The sequence below is a fragment of the Anolis sagrei genome, chromosome 4 (genome assembly GCF_037176765.1).
Source record: "Anolis sagrei isolate rAnoSag1 chromosome 4, rAnoSag1.mat, whole genome shotgun sequence".
NCBI lineage: Eukaryota > Metazoa > Chordata > Lepidosauria > Squamata > Dactyloidae > Anolis > Anolis sagrei.
In genome coordinates, this window is record NC_090024.1 from 5,330,006 (window position 1) to 5,352,396 (window position 22,391).

The 22,391-nt window shown below is 45.0% G+C and overlaps 1 protein-coding gene across 1 annotated transcript in view; it reads right to left on the reverse strand.

Moving 5' to 3' along the window:
- Positions 1–22,391, reverse strand: part of ZC3H3 (zinc finger CCCH-type containing 3) — a 225,226-nt gene that overhangs the window by 39,427 nt on the left and 163,408 nt on the right. Inside the window, exon 8 of the mRNA XM_067467003.1 lies at positions 3,967–4,151. Within this exon, the coding sequence (XP_067323104.1) occupies positions 3,967–4,151 (185 nt within the window). The remainder of the gene's footprint in view (positions 1–3,966; positions 4,152–22,391) is intronic.

Consider the following 22,391-nt stretch of genomic DNA (forward strand, 5'->3'; position numbering starts at 1 on the left):
ACAGACAGAGTTTTGGAGCACAAGACTCCTGACCTCACAATCATGTTAAAAAACAAAGTATGGATCGTCAATGTCGCAATCCCAGGTGACAGCAGGATTGCAGAGAAACAACTGGAAAAGCAGACATGATATGAGGATTTAAAGATGGAACTGCAAAGACTCTGGCACAAGCCAGTCAAGGTTGTCCCAGTGGTGATCGGCACACTGGGTGCAGTGACTAAAGACCTTGGCCTGCACTTAAACACAATCGGCGCAGACAAGATTACCATCTGCCAGCTGCAAAAGGCCACCTTACTGGGATCTGCATACATTATTCACCGATACATCACACAGTCCTAGAAACTTGGGAAGGGTCCAACGTGTGATCCAATATAACAGGCAGCAGAGTGTCTGCTATGGACTCATCTTGTTGTGTTTCAAATAATAATAATAAATCATAATAATAATAAGTCTAAATGCTTGGGAAATGTTCAACTTGTGATTTTGTGATATCTCATTTGCTGTGACATTCTGTGTTTTTGTGTCGGTAAAATGATAATAATAATAATTTTATATATCACTTTCATCTTTTGATTGAGATTCAAAACAGCTCTCAACATTTCAAAAATGAGATGTAAAATCCAAATTCAGTTCTTGTGGGTTTTTTCGGGCTACATGGCCATGTTCTAGAGGCATTTCTCCCGACGTTTCGCCTGCATCTATGGCAAGCATCCTCAGAGGTAGTGAGGTCTGTTGGAATTAGGACAATGGGTTTATATATCTGTGGAATGACCAGGGTGAGACAAATTATTTTTCAAATAATTATTTTTCAATGTTGTCTTTTCATACATTTCTAGCTATGTTGTGATCGTTTTCGTTTGTAAGCTGCACCAAGTCCCAGTCTTGGGGACAGTGGGTGATGCTGACAAGACCTTTCCCCTGAAATTCAAGGAAGCTTCCAAATTAAAATGAGTGTCATTAAAGTGTGCAAAAGTGACATTGCTGTTGTTTTGTTGTTAATTGGTTTTATTGTTGCAGGCAGCATGGGGGAAAAATGCTCCATTTGAGGCAGGGGAGTTAATAGGGGAATCCACAGAGTGCCTGTCCGAGGGAGGAAGGAGCCTCCAGCATCACAGCGATGCCCCAATCGATAGGCCCCCAAGGACACTGGGGACAGCGGCCTACCCCAGGCGCTGTATTTTAAAATGCTGACGCTGGGATGCTGACGTGTTCAACAACAAAGCGCAGCCACCTCTAAAGGTGCTCCTGGGAGGAAGCTGGTCACAAAGTCGTGTCCTTCGGCATTCGCCAATGCAGCCGGCACTGTTTGTAAGACTCTACGACGGAGAGGACATTCACTGGATGAAACTGATTTTGTCATTTGAGAGTTGTAGTTGCTGGGATTAATAGTTCACCTACAATCAAAGAGCATTCTGACCTCCACCAACAATGGAATTGAACCAAACTTGGCACACAGAACTTCCATGACCAATGGAAAATACTGGAAGGTTTTGGTGGGCTTTGACCTTGAGTTTTGGAGTTGTAGTTCACTTACATCTAGAAAGCACTGTGGACTCAAACAATGATGGACCTGGACCAAACTTTTTTTATACTTTACTTATATTTTTTTTATACTTACTTATAACTTGGCACGAATCCTCAAAATGCCCAAGTGTGAACACTAGTGGAGTTTGGGGAAAATAGACCTTGACATTTAGGAGTTGTAGTTGCTGGGATTTATAGTTCACCTACAATCAAGTATTCTGAACTCCACCAAAGATGGAATCAAATCAAACTTGGCACACAGAACTCCCATGACCAAAAGAAAATACTGGAAGGTTTTGGTGGGCTTTGACCTTGAGTTTTGGAGTTGTAGTTCACCTACATCCAGAGAGCAGGAGGAGGGCTTTTGGTGGAAGGATTTGGGTTTGGTGGGCATTGAGTTTTTGAGTTGTAGTTCACCTACCTCTAGAAAGCACTGTGGACTCAAACAATGATGGACCTGGACCAAACTTGGCACGAATTCTCAAAATGCCCAAGTGTGAACACTGGTGGAGTTTGAGGAAAATAGACCTTGACATTTGGGAGTTGTAGTTGCTGGGATTTATAGCTCACCTACAATCAGAAAGTATTCTGAACTCCACCAACGATGGAATCGAATCAAACTTGGCACACAAAACTCCCATGACCAACAGAAAATACTGGAAGGTTTGGTGGGCAATGACCTTGAGTTTTGGAGTTGTAGTTCCCTACATCCAGAGAGCACTGTGGAGTCAAACAATGATGGATCTGGACCAAACTTGGCCCGAATCCTCAAAATGCCCAAGTGTGAACACTGGTGGAGTTTGGGGGAAATAGACCTTGACATTTAGGAGTTGTAGTTGCTGGGATTTATAGTTCACCTACAATCAGAAAGTATTCTGAATTCCACCAACGATGGAATCAAATCAAACTTGGCACACAAAACTCCCATGACCAACAGAAAATACTGGAAAGTTTGGTGGGCATTGACCTTGAGTTTTGGAGTTGTAGTCCGCCTACATCCAGAGAGCAGGAGGAGGATTTTTGCTGGGAGGATTCGCTGTCTGTTTCCAAAAAGGAAGAGAAGGACAGTAGGAGAGATCTTCAGCCTTCTCTACCAAAGGGGTTCCTAAGACCATCAGAAACATGTATTTGATGGTCTTTGGTGACACCTCTGAATTCCTCCCCTGTGTCCCCCTGCAGGGGTCCTGACCCCCAGGTTGAGAAACACTGCTCCAATGGCTCCTTTTCTTCGTTTTGAAAAGAAGTGACTATTGAGGGTGGGAGGGGCATAAGGAGGACTCTTTCTTGGGCCTTTCAGGGCTGTTCAACATCTTTATTCATGACTTGGATGAAGGTTTACAGGGTGTGCTTCTTATCAAGTCTGCGGATGATGTCAAATTGGGAGGGAGAGCTAATACTCCAGAGGACAGGATCAGGATCCAAAATTACCTTTGAGCTGGGCCAAAACTAACTTGAATTTCAACAAGGAGAAATGTAAGATACTTCACTTAGGCAGAAGAACTGAAATGCACGGATACAGGTAGGGTGACGCCTGGCTCGACAAGAGTCACATGGGAAAGAGATCTTTAGTAGACAAAAATTTGAACATGAGACAACAGCGTCAACGGGATTTTGGGCCAACGGGATTTTGAGCTGCATCACCTAAACATTAGGAAGAACTTCTTGACTGTGAGAAGAGTTGCTCAACAGTAGAACTCTCAGAGTGTAGTTGAGGCTCCTTCTTTGGATGGCCATCTGTTGGGGTGCTTTGGTTGTGCTTTTTCTGCATGGTACCATGGGGTTGGACGGGATGACCCTGGAAGTTTCTTTCAACTCTGTCATTCTAAGGAAAGGTGATAATAGAATCATAGTATAATAGAGTTGGAAGAGACCACATGGGCCATCTAGTCCAACCCTTGCCATGCAGGAAAAGCGCAAAGTATCCCTGAAAGATGGTCATCCAGCCTCTGATTAAAAGCTTCCAAGGAAGGAGCTTCCACCACACTTCGAGGCAGAGAGTTCCACTGTTGAACAGATTGTGTGATCAGGAAGTTCTTCCTAATGTTCAGGTGGAATCTCCTTTCCTGTCATTTGAAGACATGGCTCCATTGAGTCCTAATTTCCAGGCAGCAGAAAACAAGCCTGTTCCATCTTCCTTATGACATCCTTTCACATATTCATACATGGCTCTCATGTCTCCTCTCAACCTTCTCTTCTGCAGGCTAGACATCTCCAGCTCTTTAAGGTGCTCCTCAGAGGGATTCATAGTCTCCAGATCTTTGATCATTTCAGTCACCCTCCTCTGGATACTTTCCAACTTCTCGATATCTCTTTTGAACTGTGGTGCCCAGAACTGGACACAGTATTCCAGGTAAACATTATTGAGCACCCTTGGGGTTTGGTTGCTTAACCAATTCCAGATCCACCTAACAGTAGCAGCCCTTGGCTGCCATGCCTTCTTACCTGGTGGTCTTTACTCCAGGGCGGCCCCTTTTTGACTCAGAGGAGCCTCGCTGGAAGACGGTCTTGGTGCTGGATGCTCCGGCTGAGTGCTTCCGCTGCAGATGCTGCAGTTTGCAACGAGAGCCTCTGGGGCAGATCCCATGCTTGGAGAAGTCCGGACACACCAGGGTGTGCTTCTTTTTGCACTGAAAAGAAAGCAAAGAAAAGCCTGCCATCAATCAGTGCATCACATGTGCTGGTAAGGATGCAAGAGGATTCTTATTGCTCTTCAAAACACTTTCCAGAATTTGGAAATGTTACTATTTAGGACTTTGGCTGCCCAAATCCTTCACACACACACGAGCAGTTTCCATACTGAACTGGAAAACAAGGCAAGCCAAGAAAGGAACTGAAAAATTGTGAGCTCTCATTAGTGATCTCTCAGAACCACTCTCCTGTGAGCTTATGATTGGACCCAACCATTCGTTGATCTGCTGTGATACCAGAGCATGGCCCACTTGCCAAGGTTCTCAAAACAGAAATATCAGTAAAATAATAATAATAATAATAATAATAATAATAATAATAATAATAATAGAGGCCGTCTGCAAGTGAAACAAACAGTAGAAGAAGAGAAACATGCACTGGTAGATTATGTGAAAGGCAGTCAAAAAAATCAACATTGAGGGAAGTCAATAGTATTAAACTGCTTCAAGTGCAAAAGACAAAAAGTGAATATGGTAAAAACAGAATCCAGAGTAGAAGAGAAAACTGGCAAAAGAAGGCTCTCTCTCCATGGACAGTTCCTGGGAATAATTGAGAGCCAAATTGACAAAGAAAAAACATGGCTGTGGCTCACAAATGGGACTCTGAAGAAGGAGAGAAAGGAGGGACTGATTCTGGCAGCCCGAGAACAAGCCATTAGAACCAACGCCATCAAAGCCAAAATTGAAAAGTCAACGACAGATCCCAAGTGTAGACTCTGCAAGGAAGCAGATGAAACAATAGATCCCATCCTCAGCTGCCGCAAGAAGATTGTGCAGACAGACTACAAGCAGAGGCACAACATCGTTGCTCAGATGATTCATTGGAACTTGTGCCATAAATACCATCTGCCTGCAACAACTAACTGGTGGGATCACAAGCCAGAAAACGTTACAGAAAATGAACATGTCAAACTACTCTGGAACTTCCAGATTCAGACTGAAAGAGTTCTGGAGCACAAGACTCCTGACCTCATCATTGTGTTAAAAAGCAAAGTATGGATCGTCGATGTTGCAATCCCAGGTGACAGCATGATTGAAGAGAAACAACTGGAAAAGATGACATGATATGAGGATTTAAAGATGGAACTGCAAAGACTGTGGCACAAGCCAATCAAGGTGGTCCCAGTGGCGATCGGCACACTGGGTGCAGTGCCTAAAGAGCTTGGCCTGCACTTAAACACAATTGCTGCTGACAAAATTACCATCTGCCAGCTGCAGAAGGTCACCTTACTGGTATCTGCACACATTATTCACTGATACATCACACAGTTCTAGACACTTGGGAAGTGTCCGATGTGTGATCCAATACAACAGCCAGCATAGCGATCTTGTTTGCTCTGTTCTAATCTTTTTGCGTTTCAAATAATAATAATTCATTAATGTCTCATCAACTACCTGAAACTAAAATCCAAGACAGCTTACAAAACTTTAAAGAAGTGCAGAAAAACGGAAATATAGTCAGATCCCGTAAGGGATACATTCCCGGTTGAACCACAATTACCTGGCACCACAGATATGGCCAAACACCAATTTACCTGACTTCGAGTGCGACCATATTACACAACTACCCTGAAGAAACTACAGGTATTCTCTCTAGGAATCTCTTAGGTCCTTATGAATTGCCAATTTCTAGAGAGACCCTTTCATCTTAGTTGCAAGTCAGTGAAACTGCAGATATGGGTTCTGTGCCTATGGAAATCTTACTGTACAAAAACATACATTAAAACACAATATTACTAAAATGCACTTAAACTATATGTAGAATTAAAAGCAAACTGAAATGACTCCATTAAAAGGCAAAAGATATGGTTAAATCAGTTAAAATCCAACTTGGTAGCAATTAGGATGTTGACCAGCTGCAAAGTGGACACCAAAATGGACAAAGATCTGGAAAGCATGAATCCGTTTGAGGAGTTGCTGAGGGAGCTGGGGATGTTCAGCTTGGAGAAAAGAAGTCTGAGATGGGACATGATGTTTAAACACTGGAAAGGAAGTCATGCAAAAGATGGAGCGGGCTTATTTTCTGCTGTTCCAGAGACTAAAGGGATGGAGCACTGGATTCAAACTGAAGGGAAAGAGCTCCACCTAAATCCTAGGAAGAACTTCTTGATGGTCAGAGCTCTTAACAGCAGAATCCATTGGGAGTCCACTGGAGTCTCCTTCTCTGGTAGAATCATGGAATCCTAGAGTTAGAAGAAACCTCATGGGCCATCCATTCAACCCCATTCTGCCAAGAAGCAGGAATATTGCATTTAAAGCACACCTGACAGATGGCCATCCAGCCTCTGTTTAAAAACTTCCAAACAAGGAGCCTCCACCACACTCCAGGGCAGAGAGTTCCACTGCTGAACAGCTCTCACAGTCAGGAAGTTTTTCCTCATGTTCAGATGGAATCTCCTTTCTTGTAGTTTGAAGCCATTGTTCCATTGTGTCCTAGTCTCCAGGGCAGCAGAAAACAAGCTTGTTCCCTCCTCCCTGTGACTTCCTCTCACATATTTATACATGGCTATCCTATCTCCTCTCAGCCTTCTCTTCTTCAGGCTAAACATGCTCAGCTCTTTAAGCTGCTCTTCATAGGGCTTGTTCTCCAGAACCTTGGTCATTTGAGTTGCCCTCCTCTGGACACATTCCAGCTTAGAGTCAACATCCCCCTTCAATTGTGGTAATTTTAAAATAATGGGTGGATGACTATCTGTCGAGAGAGCTTTGATTGTGCCCTGCATGGCAGAAGGAGTTTGGACTGGATGGCCCTTGCGACTCTTTCCAACCCTTTTTTTCCATGTCAGGAGTGACTTGAGAAACTGCAAGTCACTTCTGGTGAAAGAGAATAGGCCGTATGAAAGGACATTGCCCAGTGGATGCCCAGATGTTTTTCCATCCTATGGGAGGGTTCTCTCATGTCTCTGCATGAAAAGCTGGAGCTGACAGATGGGAGCTCACCCCACTCTCCGGATTCGAACGACGACCTTTCGGTCAGTAGTCCTGCCAAATCCAGGAGCTCCAACCCTAGGAGTCTATTAACAAGAAACTAATGAAAGAATGCATTCATTCAGCTATTGTGATTTATGTATCACCAACATTTATAAAACCCCATTAGTTGGAGAACTAATTAGTTGGAGCCCCCGGTGGTGCAGTGGGTTAAACCCTTGTGCCGGCAGGACTGAAGACACAGGTTGCACGTTCGAATCCGAGGAGAGGCGGATGAGCTCCCTCTATCAGCTCCAGCTCCTCATGCGGGGACATGAGAGAAGCCTCCCACAAGCATGATAAAACATCAAATCATCCGGGCGTCCCCTGGGCAACGTCCTTGCAGACGGCCAATTCTCTCACACCAGAAGCGACTTGCAGTTTCTCAGGACACTCCTGACACGAAAAAAAAAAGTTAGAGAACTGTCCATAATAATTTTGGATCTCTGTGAATGTGACACTCCCCTGTTTCTTTCAGAGCTCAAACCCTGTCTCCACAGACCCACCTTGCAGGCAAACAAGGCACCGATCTGTAAAATTAACCATGTTGTTTTCTATAACATTGCAGGTAAACGACAACGTTGCAAGCAAATAAAACACGGGCCGCAACTCGAACAGCATCACTTTCCATTCCTTGCATGACTTCACTATCTTCACCTGATGAAGAGGCCATTGGGTGTTGAAAGCTAGCATACTGTTCTTGTCACTTCTGGTTGGCATAACAAAGATATCTCCCATGTGTACTTTGGATTTGGTTTTACGGCTGACTCGGCTTCCCCCGCATTCCTGGTGGACTCCTCCTCCTCCTCCTCTTCCTCCAAAGTTTGTATTTAAGCTCCTGACCCGGAGTGACTGAACGTTCGGCTTCATCCCAAAATAACCGCAGGCCAGGCCTCTCTCATCAGCTTCCCAGGGCTGGGATCTTCCGAGAAAACCTGTCCAGAGGGTGTCAATGGTACAGCGCCGTTGCAAAGGCCTTGGCATTTTTGAGCGTCTGCTTCATCAGACTCATCCCAGATGACAGCTGCTCCAAAGCGGGAGGAAAAGTCAGGACGGCAGGCGCACGGTCCGGATTTGGCTGCTGCACTCCGCTCTCATCCCACATTCACAGCTGCTGTTTAAGTGCCCCTGTTTCTCTCTCTTCCCCCTCTCTTTCCCTCTTTATGTTCCGTTTATTACAATTCCTGAGTTCCAAGTGAAAAAGTAGGAACCCAGAAGGTGATTCTCCCCAAAGCTTCCTCTTCATCCTGGAAAGAAGTGATGAGCAGAGTGCCATCAGCAGCGGTCCGTCCTGGGCCCGGTCCTGCTCAGGATCTTTATTCATGACTTAGATGAAGGCTTTGAAGGCAGGGTCATCAAGTTTGCAGACAGGACCAAATTGGGAAGGATTGCCAATACTCCAGAAGACAGGAGCAGAATTCAAAATCATCTTAACAGATTAGAGAGATGGGCCAAAACTTACAAAATGGATTTGTCAATAGTGACAAATGCAAGATACTCCACTTAGGAAGAAAAATGAAATGCAAAGATAAAGAATGGGGACAATGCCTGGCTCGAGAGCAGTATGTGTGAAAAAGATCTTGGAGTCCTCGTGGACAACAAGCTAAACGTGAGCCAACAATGTGATGCGGTGGCAAAAAAAGCCAATGGGATTTTGTCCTCCATCAGTAGGAGCATAGTGTCTCGATCCAGGGAAGTCATGCTCCCCATGCTCTATTCTGCCTTGACTAGACCACACCTGGAATATTGTGTCCAATTCTGAGCACCACAATTGAAAGGAGATGTTGACAAGCTGGAATGCGTCCAGAGGAGGGCGACTAAATTGATCAAGGGTTTGGAGAACAAGCCCTACGAGGAGCGGCTTAAAGAGCTGGGCATTTTAGTCTGAAGAAGAGAAGGCTGAGAGGAGGCATGATGTTGTTGTTGTTCATTCATTCAGTTGTTTCCGACTCTTCGTGACCTCATGGACCAGCCCACGCCAGAGCTCCCTGTTGGCCATCACCTCCCCCAGCTCCTTCAGAGTCAAGCCAGTCACTTCAAGGATGCCATCCATCCATCTTGCCTTTGGTCGGCCCCTCTTCTTTTTTCCTTCCATTTTCCCCAGCATCACTGTCTTCTCTAAGCTTTCCTTTCTTCTCATGATGTGGCCAACTTTGCCTCTACTATCCTTCCCTCCAATGAGCAGTCGGGCTTTATTTCCTGGAGGATGGACTGGTTGGATCTCCTCACAGTCCAAGGCACTGATAGCCATGTATAAATACATGAGAGGAAGTCATAGAAGGTGGGAGCAAACTAGTTTTCTTTTCTTTTCTTTTTAATGTATATTTTATTAGTTTCTTCATATTTACAATAAAAGAAAAGAGATGGTTACACAGGGATTGGGATAGAAGTGGGTAATGGAGAGGGGAGTGACAGGGGAGGGAAAGAGTGCTGTAGATGGGGGAGTAATTTGGATTGGGGAAGGGAATGGTATTGTACTTCCAGGACTACCCAGAACTAGTTTTCCGCAGCCCTGGAGACTAGGACGCAATAGAGCAATGGCTTCAAACTACAAGAAAGGAGATTCCACCTGAACATGAGGAAGAACTTCCTGACTGTGAGAGCCGTTCAGCAGTGGAACTCTCTGCCCCGGAGTGTGGTGGAGGCTCCTCCTTTGGAAACTTTTAAACAGAGGCTGGATGGCCATCTGTCGGGAGTGCTTTTAATGCAGTTTTCCTGCTTTTTGGCAGGGGTCGGACTGGGTGGTCCATGAGGTCTTTTCCAGCTCTATGATTCTATGAATATTTGGTATATATAGCGGAGTGCAGCACAGCCAACACTATATATGAGCTTATGGATGGGAACAGGAGAGAAAAGACATGGAAGGCTCTGCTAAGGTTTTTCAAAATGGTACAAATGTATACTTAGAATCATAGAATCCTAGAGTTGGAAGAGACCTCATGGGCCATCCAGTCCAACCCCATTCTGCCAAGAAGCAGGAATATTGCATTCAAATCACCCCTTCGCTGAGGGGCCAGCTGATAGGCCGGCTAATCATAGCAGTAGGAAGGTCTTTTGGTGGTAGGATTTGCCCTCTGTTTCCAAAAAAGAAGGGAAGGACAGGCGGAGAGATCTTCAGCCTTCTCTGCCAGGGGTTCCTAAGACCATCAGAAATAAGTGTTTTCAGATGGTCTTTGGAAACCCCTATGAAACTCTCCCGACCCCCCAATTGAGAAACGCTGCTGTAAGCAGTTTATAATCCAAAATTCATTTGCTATCTTTTCCAGCAAAACCCCAGAAAAGCTGAATTCTAGTATTTGAATCAGCTCTGCTGTATGGCCATCTGCCCTCTATATACACTCATATGCATTACGGCCAATGGAAGGGTTACCTACAATTCTCCTTTCCCCAGACATGTCTTTTTTCAGAGCTAAAGTGTGTGCTTGTGTGTTGCTTTAAAAATATCTGGGTCTGGTGTTTTGGTCCTGAGGTCCCAGTTTTGAAAGGTCACTTCCAAGTGGAAGAAGGGGGGAAAATCCGGATGGCATCGGCTGCATGTAAGATGAAAGAACTCATTCGCCAAAGCAGTCACTTACTTCAGTTTGCAAGTCTCTGAGGCCCCATCTATGCTGCTATTATAATGTATATTGAACTGGATTATACAGCAGTGTAGACTCACATAATCCAGTTCAAAATGCATTATATGGCAGCATAGATGGGGCCTTAGTTAAAACGTCCAGAGACGTCCCGGAGAGAGTTTGCGTATTTCCTAGGTTTCCTCCTTTCCTCCCAGTCCTTTTGCCACCAAGACTCACCCTCAGCTCCACTCTGCATCCACCGTTTGGCTCGAAGCATAGAAACGAGATTAAGTGTCCTAAGTAAGTGAGAAGTGAGAATAATCTCACTTTACCTTCCTCTGGGAGAAGCCCCTTTAGCAGAGACCTCTTCCTTAATTTCCAAACAGGGGAATACGTTCCCTCTGCGTGATCTCGAATGACAAGCTGTGAGCAACCGAGATTGGAACTTTGTGCATAATGTGAAAATGACATCACCAGGGGTCCACCTTGAGGTCTGAGGTTTTGGTCTTCAAACTGTGAGACCTGGGACAATTATAGGGTCAAAGTGACACCCACAGCCATCCGGTCCAACCCGCTTTTGCTACACAGGAATACAATCGCTCTTGACAAACAGCCATCTAGCTGTTGCACCCCAGGCCAGGAAACACCTCATACCAGTCCAGGCTAAGTGAACAAAGCAGTTTATTGGAGATTATATAAAAAGGAAACAGCAAAAATAGTAAAAACTTCAAAGTCCAAATGTATCAGTAATCCATAAGGTTCCATGTGCAACAACAACAACAACAACAACAACAGGTCCCAGTGGTGATTGGCACACTGGATGCAGTGCCTAAAGACCTTGGCCTGCACTTAATCATGTCTTTTCACATAAGATTCAGATATGGGCCTCTTTTCTAATAAGCATCATGACCTTCGTAGTCTTTGTTGATCAACCCAAAGTCTACTACAACCAGGTCTCCTGTCAACAAACTCATTAGCATTATTTCGAAGTTCATTATTCTCGGCACCTGGAGTTTCTGCCTCTGAACTCCTTTCCTTAGAGATTGGCTCTGCTGCATCCTCTGGAATGTGGCCTTGACTAGTTGGAGACACAGACTGCTCAGTTTCAGGACTTAAATTCTCAGGCCCCAAATCCCCATTAACAGTAATATCAGACACCACGATGGGCTGAACTTCAACACTAGCCTTGGTTTAGAAGTCTCCAGAGAAAGGGACTCCATCTCACTCCAAGCTGTGAAACAGCTATTACTGTCAGAAAGTTCTTCCTAAGATGTGGTGGAATCTCGTTTCCCATAGTTTGAATCCATTACTCTGTCTTCTAGTCTCCGGAGCATAGAAAACAAGTGGCCTCTCTCCTCAACAGGACATTCATTCAAATATTGAACATGGTGACCATGTCTCCTCTTCACCTTCTCTACTCCAACTCTCTACGCAAACTCCTTGGACTTATTCACAGTTTCCCAACTTTTGGTCCTTTTGGTTGCACTTCTCTGGACACTTTACATTTTCTTCTTGAGTGTTGATGAATGTAGGGTTATTCCAGGTGAGCTCTGACCAAAGCAGAAGATGGGGGACTATGACTTCCCTCAACCTAAACATTATGCTCCTATCGATTCACCTTAGAATTGTGTTTGCCTTTGTCTTAACTTCAGGTCTTGCTTTGATAATACGTTGGCCTGAATGCTATAATTCCAGAACTGGCCACCCTAAGTGGAGAAGGATCACACCCGAAGATTTAAGCTGTCAGGCCACTATAGATTGGGAGAGGTGACCTTCCAGGTATTGAGGCCCCAAACCATTGTGGCTGTATGGCCATGTTTTGGGAGTGCTTTGATTGCATCTGCCTGCCTGGCAGAATTGGGCTGGACTGGACGGTCCTTGGGGCCCCTTCCAACTCTGTAATTCTACGATTCTGTGTTGTCACCAGCACCTTGAATTGCGGCTTCAAGCAAAGTGCCTGTCCCCACGTCATGGAAGCAGATTGGCTCTCTAAGCGTAAGGCAGACGAATGGTCTAGCTGCCCTGCCACAGGCCATGAAACCTTTGCCCTTTTCATAGCACACACACACACAGAGACACACTCTCCAAAGTGTTAAGCCAAGGCTGAGTGCCGACCTTTAGGGAGATGGTTCAATTTAGCGGATACGTTGCAATGGGGAGGGAGGGGGCCGGACAGAGTTTGCAGAAGGGGACAGACCCAGACCCTGGAGCCCGTGCAAAGTCCAAAAAGGGACGTGAGGAGGGGGAAGGGGAGAGGCTGAAAAAGGAGGAGGGAACTGGTTGGGACGCAGGCCGATTGCACAAAGCATTTGGTTGCAGGCACCAAAAAGAAGCCAAAGTGAACTAACAAACACAAACTGGAGGCTGCAAATACTCTCACCTGCAAGGATGTTTTTATAGCCTTGGTTCCTCAATACGTTTTCTGGAAAGGAGACAAAGGGTTGCCAAATATTTCCTCATATGGGCTGCAATTCCCATAACGTCCCAGCTGTGTTGGCTTGTGGACTTAGGGAATTGCAGCCCAACAGTGTAAAGTACTTGCTTTATTGCTATTGGGAGCCACAGTTTCTCAGGAATCAGCTGTTATTTATTTATTTTAATAGAAATAGCTTTCTAAGATCTACAGAGACACTTGCTGGAACACCTCAGCAAGCAAGAGTCCAATGGTGGCAGGCTCAAACCCAGAATCTCAATCAGTGGCTGATACCAAATGAGAGACTCCCCCCTGGGCACACAGAAAACTGGGCGACTTGGAAGGTGCTGAACAGACTGCGCTCTGGCACCATGAGATGCAGAGCCAACCTTAAGAAATGGGGCTACAAAGTGGAATCCACAACATGTGAGTGTGGAGAAGAGCAAACCACAGACCACCCACTGCACTGCTACCTGAGTCCTGCCACATGCACAATGGAAGACCTTCTTGCGGCAACACCAGAGGCACTCCAAGTGGCCAGCTTCTGGTCAAAGGACATTTAATCAACTACCAAACTTGCAAACTTTGTGTTTTGTCTGTCTGTTGTCTGTTTTTTAATGCAATACAACTGTTTTGGTTCGCTCCTGACATGATAAATAAAAATCTCAATGGATGCACCTATGGTATAGAATTAATGCAGTTTGACACTACTGTTGTGGCTGAGTGCGATCTAATCCCGGAAGTCATACTTTGGTGAGGCACTAGCCCTCATTGCTAATGAAGACTAAAAACTTTGTGAAACTACAACTCCCAGAATTCTGTAGCATCAAGCAGTTAAAGGGATGTCAAACTGCATTGATACGTCAGTGTAGATGCACCCAGAGCTGCTCTAATTGTAGAAACCACAAGATACCTCCCAGTTAATATCTTACCATTGCCATAAAGTAACTTGGTACCTAACAGTGTAAGGTTGGGGTTTTTTTATCTGCAGCTTGCAATATTAAAATGTTGGCTGGGTCATTATCGGAGTTAAAACTACACAAAACTACAAGAAACTTCAAACTACAAGAAAGGAGATTCCATCTGAATATGAGGAAGAACTTCCTGACTGTGAGAGCCGTTCAGCAGTGGAACTCTCTGCCCCGGAGTGTGGTGGAGACGCCTTCTTTGGAGGCTTTTAAACAGAGGCTGGATGGCCATCTGTCAGGGGTGATTTGAATGCAATATTCCTGCTTCTTGGCAGAATGGGGTTGGACTGGATGGCCCTTGAGGTCTCTTCTAACTCTTTGATTCTATGATTCTATTTCAGCCTTCGGGCTGAAATGGGCGGGATAGAAATAATGTAAATAAATAAAACTACTGTAAATTTTCTAAAATCTGACTGCTATCTCAACTATATATACTACGGCTTTTCTACAGATTTTTTTTAATGACCACAAAGTGCCTGAGAAATTCTCCGCACACTCACAATATGTCTGTGTTATTTGGGATGGTATGTACAGGAACCTGAACACCCAGTTAAGTAATTCTATTGCACCAAGATCTGTTCTCAACACCTCTCTAAAAAGAAATGATATTATCCTTGAAGTATGTGCAGCGAGTTTATGTCCGGCCAGAGTGAAAAACACATAGTTCTTCGGAGGAGGGTCTGTTTTATTTATATCAGCTGCTGCAACAGGCTCATCCTCTTTTTCTGGTTTCCTTCCTGCAAACAATAGAACTCAACTCACTGCAACTGAGATGCAGAACTTAACAGAGTTCTCCCTATTTTCCTTTTGGTTCACTCCCCAACTCATGCAAACAAACAAACAAACAACCAACCAAACAAACATTCCAAAGTCAGTACAGGAATCTCTCCACATTTGCCATTTTGACAACAAACAATCCAAAGCTAGTACAGGAATCTCTCCACATTTGCCATTTTGACTTTCGCAGATGTGATTACCTTATATACTTGAGTATAAGCCAACCCGAATATAAGCCAAGGCACCGAATTTTACCACCAAAAACTTGGAAAACTTATTGACTCGAGTATAAGCCAAGGGTGGGAAATGCAGCAGCTACTAGTAAATTTCAAAATGAAAATAGATGCCAATAAAATTTCATTAACTGAGGCATCAGAAGGTTAAATATTTTTGAATATGAACATAAAACTGTAATCTATATAAATAAAAATGCAATGTTCGTTTGTGGGATTAATAGAACTCAAAAACCACTGGACGAATTGACACAAAATTTGGACACAAGACTCCTAACAACCCAATGTATGTCCTTCACTCAAAAATTGATTTTGTCATTTGGGAGTTGTAGTTGCTGGGATTTATAGTTCAAAGAGAATTCTGAACTCCACCAACAATGGAATTCAAGCAAACTTGGCACACAGTTCTCCCATAACCAACAGAAAATACTGGAAGTGTTTGGTGGGCAGTGTCCTTTGGTTTTGGAGTTGTAGTTCACCTACATCCAGAGATCACTATGGACTCAAACAATGATGGATCTGGACTAAACTCTACACGAATACTCAATATGCCCAAATGTGAACACTGGTGGAGTTTGGGGAAAATAGAATCTTGACATTTGGGAGTTGTAGTTGCTGGGATTTATAGTTCACCTACAATCACAGAGCATTCTGACTGTAACTGCCTTTGGATCTCTTCCCCAGTGCCTTTCCCAGCCTGTGCTTCTATAAAGAAAACAAACCCGGTGTGTAACTAATTCCAAGGCTGTGTCCCTCTCTCGGGTTTCTAATGACTTTTCCACGGCATTCCCAGCTTGGCTCGGTCTCGGCCGATGAGGACACCCTTTGGCCGCATGTCCGGCATCGCTGCCGCGGCCTCCCTCCTGGCTGAGGACGTCAATCAGGCCGAGCCCAGGACACGGAGGATGGAAACAGGAGAAGAGGCGGACCTTGGACTTTGCAAAGGAGGCCTTCAGTGCCCAGTGGAACCGAGCTGCCCGGGTAACGCCCCGTTATCTGTCTGCCGGCGTGATGCGAAGAGCTATGTGCCCATGTTCCCCATACCGTCCTGCCCCGTTAACACCCAACAAAACAGGAGGATTTGGTTACGGCCGGCCCCACACGTCAGCTGAGGTGAAGAAGGGAGCCCTTGGTTGACAGTCGTAAAGGAGTGACCTCATTCCTCGGTCATCCGATCCGGCCCACCTGCTACGTGCGGCTAATTTTATCACCCTCAGCAAGATTCTGTGCGGCCAGCAGGTTGTACCATAAAAAGGAAGAATGGGGGGTCAAGGGTCTCTCTGCTCCCCAAAGAACACACGAGAATTCAACAAGAAGTCCAGGAGAACATGGACAAGATGGAGACAAAGAGGAAAGAATCTATTTGTTTGCCAAAGAACACGAGAAAAGCCAACAGAAAGCGGAGAACTTGGGTGAGATGGAGACGAAGGGAAAGGGTCTATCTGTTCCCCAAAGAACATAAGGGCATTCAACAGGAAGTGCAGGAGAAACATGGGTGAGATGAAGATGAGGATGAAATAATCTATTTGCCAAGGAACACAAGGAAACCCAACAGGAAGTGGGGGAGAACAGGGGCGAGATGGAGACAAGGAGACAAGGTCTGCCTATTCCGCAAAGAACACAAGAGAATCCAACAGAAAGTTCAGGAGTACATGGGTGAGATGGTGACAAGGAGGAAAGAATCTATTTGTTTGCCAAAGAATCCAAGAAAACCCAACAGGAAGTGGAGGAGAACTTGGGTGAGATGGAGACAAAGGGAAAGGGTCTCTCTTTCCCCCAAAGAACACAAGAGAATCCAACGGGAAGTTCAGGAGTATATGGGTGATATGGTGACAAGGAGGAAAGAATCTATTTGTTTGCCAAAGAACCCAAGAAAACCCAACAGGAAGTGGAGGAGAACTTGGGTGAGATGGAGACAAAGGGAAAGGGTCTCTCTTTTCCCCAAAGAACACATGAGAATTCAACAAGAAGTCCAGGAGAACATGGACAAGATGGAGACAAAGAGGAAAGAATCTATTTGTTTGCCAAAGAACACGAGAAAAGCCAACAGGAAGTGGCGCAGAATTTGGATGAGATGGAGACAAAGGGAAAGGGTCTATCTGTTCCCCAAAGAACATAAGGGCATTCAACAGGAAGAACAGGAGAAACATCGGTGAGATGAAGATGAGGATGAAATAATCTATTTGCCAAAGAACACAAGAAAACCCAACAAAAAGTGGAGGAGTACAGGGGCGAGATGGAGACAAGGAGACAAAGGGAAGGGGTCTCTCTTTCCCCCAAAGAACACAAGAGAATCCAACGGGAAGTTCAGGAGTATATGGGTGAGATAGTGACAAGGAGGAAAGAATCTATTTGTTTGCCAAAGAACCCAAGAAAACCCAACAGAAAGTGGAGGAGAACTTGGGTGAGATGGAGACAAAGGGAAAGGGTCTATCTGTTCCCCAACGAACATAAGGGCATTCAACAAGACGTCCAGAAGAACATGGACAAGATGGAGACAAAGAGGAAAGAATCTATTTGTTTGCCAAAGAACACGAGAAAAGCCAACAGAAAGCGGAGGAGAACTTGGGTGAGATGGAGACGAAGGGAAAGGGTCTATCTGTTCCCCAACGAACATAAGGGCATTCAACAGGAAGAGCAGGAGAAACATGGGTGAGATGAAGATGAGGATGAAATAATCTATTTGCCAAGGAACACGAGAAAACCCAACAGGAGGTGGAGGAGAACAGGGGCGAGATGGAGACAAGGAGACAAGGGGAAAGGGTCTGCCTATTCCACAAAGAACACAAGAGAATCCAATGGAAAGTTCAGGAGTACATGGTTGAGATGATAACAAGAAGGGAAAAAATCTATTTGTTTGCCAAAGAACCCAAGAAAACCCAACGGGAAATGGAGGAGAACTTGGGTGAGATGGAGACAAAGGGAAAGGGTCTCTCTTTTCCCCAAAGAACACAAGAGAATTCAACAGGAAGTGCAGGAGAAACATTGGTGAGATGGAGACAAGGAGGAACAATATATTTGGGTGTTGTAGGTTTTTCAGGCTGTATGGCCATGTTCTAGAAGCATTCTCTCCTGACGTTTCACCTTCATCTGTGGCAAGCATCCTCAGAGGTTGTGAGGTTTGTTGGAAACTAGGAAAATTGGGTTTATATATCTGTGGAACGTCCAGGGTGGAAGATATATAAACCCAATTTTCCTAGTTTTGGCCTGCTTGTGTGCCAGCTGCGCCCGTACCTTGGGAAGTCTGATATGGCAAGAGTGGTCCACGCTCTTGTTACATCCCGAATAAATTACTGTAACACACTCTACGTGGGGCTGCCTTTGAAGACTGTTCAGAAACTTCAACTAGTCCAACGGGCTGCAGCCAGATTACTAACTGGAGCGACATACAGGGAGCACACCAACCCCTTGTTGTGTCAGCTCCACTGGCCGCCGATCCACTTCTGAAATTAATTCAAAGAGCTGGTTTTGACCTCTAAAGCCCTATACGGTTCTGGCCCAGCTTAATTGTCCGAATGCATCTCCCACTACGTCCCGCCTTGCAGTTTAAAGTCATCCGGGAAGGCCCTGCTCTCACGCCCACCAGTGTTGCAAATATGTCTGGCAGGGACGAGAGACAGGGCCTTCTCGGATATAGCCCCCCACCTGTGGAACTCACTTCCCAATGAGGTAAGATCGGCTTCATCCCTCCTGTCTTCTAGAAAAAAAAGAAATTGTGGTTCTAGGACCAGACTTTCGGACAGCAGGCATAATTAGCACTTTGGATGTGGAATTTGATTGGAATGGTGATACCGCTGTTAATACTGTTGTTATTGTTTTAATTAATGCTCTATTTATTGTTTTAATTGTTGTTGATATTGCCTTTGTTATATGTAGCGGCATCAAATTGTCGCCAAATGTAAGCTGTCCTCAGTCCCCCTTCGGGGGGTTGAGAAGGACGGGGTAGAAATGCTGGAAATAAAGAAAGAAAGAAAGATAATTTCATTCTGGTGACAGAATTACTCAGGTGACTGCCTTATTCTTAAATTCCATGTTTTAAATGTCTTTTTTCCCCTTATCTTATAGTGAGTTGTCCTTTTTGATTTTATGTTTAGTTATATGGTGCTGATTTGTGATTTGGTTTACGTATGTAAGGCATTGAATTTTGCCATTATCTCTGTGTAAACCGCTTTGAGTCCCCCAAGGATGAGAAAAATGGAATATAAATACTGTAAATAAATAAGTAGATATGACTTCCCCTGACAAAGTAATTGCCTGCGGGTAGGGAAGTATCTTCAGAATGGTCCCTATCTCCAATCTCTGCCAGGTGTAGTTGGGAAGGCACACACTTAAACCAGCAATTAGTTTTACCAGGCACTCCTACCTTCCCCTCTTGAAAGAATACTTGCTATGGATATTGCAGTCCCTCGTATAAACATCCAAATCCTTTAATAATTTTGCTGAACCCATTTCAAGCCCAGCGCTCAGCCTCTGCTGCAAATGGGCCGTGAAAACCAGACCCAAAGGTCGCAGGACCCCTGCTGCGATGCGCCAGGTAGAAGCCTCTCCAAGTTCCAGGATTAACGGCCTGGATTGATGTCAGGCTCACTGCCACTTTCCCTCTGAAAAATCCTTTTGCCACACGCTTGTTGGGATGCAATTGCCTGGAGTTGGAGAGGCAGCTTTTCGGAGTTGGCAGCCAGTAAATAAGACTTTTTTGATGGCTTAAGAAAAGAAAGGAAGGAAGACTTGGCCGCAGATGGGAGCAATTTGCAGAACTCTCGCAACCTGGAAGGCACCACGGTCCTGGCATCTCACGTCCTTTGGTAGAATGATAACAGACACATTTGATCTGGCAGATCAAGGGCCTGGGAGATTCTTTTAAACCCCAGTTACACAGAGAAAGGAGGAAAGAAAATGAGTTTCCTTCCTCCTGCTTGTTTAATTTACCAGTTTGTTACTGAACAGCAGTTGTAGACCAGGCATGGGCAAACTTTGGCCCTCCAGGTGTTTTGGACTCCAACTCCCACAATTCCTAACAGCCTACTGGCTGTTAGGAATTGTGGGAGTTGGAGTCCAAAACACCTGGAGGGCCAAAGTTTGCCCATGCCTGGTGTAGATTGTAAACAGGACCCTATATGATTTGCACTGGCAACCTGTATGCTTCTGAACTCATTTGTCGGATTCCAGTGTGGGAGTAAAACACTCTATATTTGCATTGATGTGGTACAAGCCCTGGCAACATGAAGAACTGTATCTCTCTATATCAGTCTGTCCAAGCTCTACCATTTTCAGAGAGGCCCTTCCCTTACTTTCATCACTTTCCCAGGTTTTCTAATATCAAATATGCAGCCGTACGTGCAACTAATTGTGAATGTTGCATCCACGTGCAATGCGCATTCACGTGCAATCTGCATGTACACTCTTGTGCAATTATATCATATGCACAACTTTGGAAGCCAGAACTGAATGGAGCCAATTCCTCACGAGGCAAAAATCTCCAACTATTTCTGCAGACGAACTGCTGGTTGTGTAAGACACCAAGAGCCAGCACAGGGGAGCGGCTTGGATGTTGGGCCATGGCCCTGGAGACCATCCATGTGAACCCACTGGGTGATGTGGGGGAGCCACACAGAACCTCAGCCCAACAAAACCCTGTGATAGGTTTGCTATAAGGAAACTGTAAGTCTGAAATGACTTGAAGGTGCACAACAACAACAACAACAACAAAGACACCAGCTATTCCAGTCATTCTCTAAATACTGATGATGGGAGATGATTAAAGCTCAGAGGATTGGGGGACGGGGTTGTTGGACGGGATGGCCCTTGGGCTCTCTCCCAACTCTAAAAAGCTGGGCATGTTTAGCCTGAAAAAGAGAAGGCTGAGAAGAGACACGATAGCCATGTATAAATATGTGAGGGGAAGTCATAGGGAGGAGGGAGCATGCTTGTTCCCTGCTGTCCTGGAGACTAGGACACAATGGAACAATGGCTTGAAACTGCAAGAAAGGAGATTCCATCTGAACATTAGGAAGAACTTCCTGACTGTTAAATCTGTTTAGCAGTGGAACTCTCTGCCCCAGAGTATGGTGGAGGCTCCTTCTATGGAAGCTTTTAAACAGAGGCTGGGTGGCCATCTGTCAGGGGTGCTTTGAATGCAATTTTCCTCCTTTTTGGCAGAAGGGGGTTGGACTGGATGGCCCTTGAGGTCTCTTCCAACTTTATGATTCTATGACTCTATAAGGGACTGCTCCGTGCAGTCATGCCGGCCACATGACCTTGGAGATGTCTACGGACAATGCCGGCTCTTCGGCTTAGAAATGGAGATGAGCACCACACCCCAGAGTCGGACATGACTGAACTTCATGTCAGGGGAAAACCTTTACCTTTACTTTACCTATGATTCTATGAGCAACCCTTGGCAGGTAGACCACCAAAGGACGTCTCCCACTCATGCTAGTTTTGCAGTAATTAAAAAGGGGCTAAATTCGTTGGTCCTCTTCTGTTCAGTGGTGCATGTAAAGTGGCTTTTTGGAGTTCAAAGAACAGGGGACATGAATTCAGGTATACTAGCTTTGGACAAGAGGAGCGAAGCTAAAGGCTTAGGAAAAAGTTGGTTTGCACACTGGATTTTGTTTTGACAGGTGTGCATCACTGTGGTTCTGGTCCAGCTTACTTGTCCGAACACATCTCCCTCTACATCCTGCCTCGCAGTTTTAGATCATCCGGGGAGGCCCTGCTCTCACTCCGCCAGTGTCACAAATACGTCTGGTGGGGACGAGAGTCTGGGCTTTCTCGGCTGTGGCCCCCCACCTGTGGAACTTGCTTCCAACCGAGGTAAGATCGGCTCCGTCCCTCTCGTCATTTAGGAAGAAATTGAAGTCATGGTTCTGGGACCAGGCTTTTGGACAACAGACATAGATAGCACTTTGGACATGGAATTGGATATGGAATTGACAGGAATGATGATGCGGCTATTAATTCTGTTTTTTACTTTTTTAATAAATGTTTTACTTATTGTTTTAATTGTTATTATATTGCTTTGTTATATGTAGTGGCATCAAACTGCTGCCAAATGTAAGCCGTCCTGAGTCCCCCTTCGGGGGATGAGAAGGAACGGGATAGAAATACCGGAAATAAATAAATAAATAATCACAACTTAGGCTTTATATTGAGCAAGGCTACTGATCCATCCAGTCCAACTCTGGCATTTGATGGATTCAGGCAGGACTCCTTGAGAGTCATAGAATCATAGAGTTCCAAGGATCCTCTAAAGCAGTGGTTCT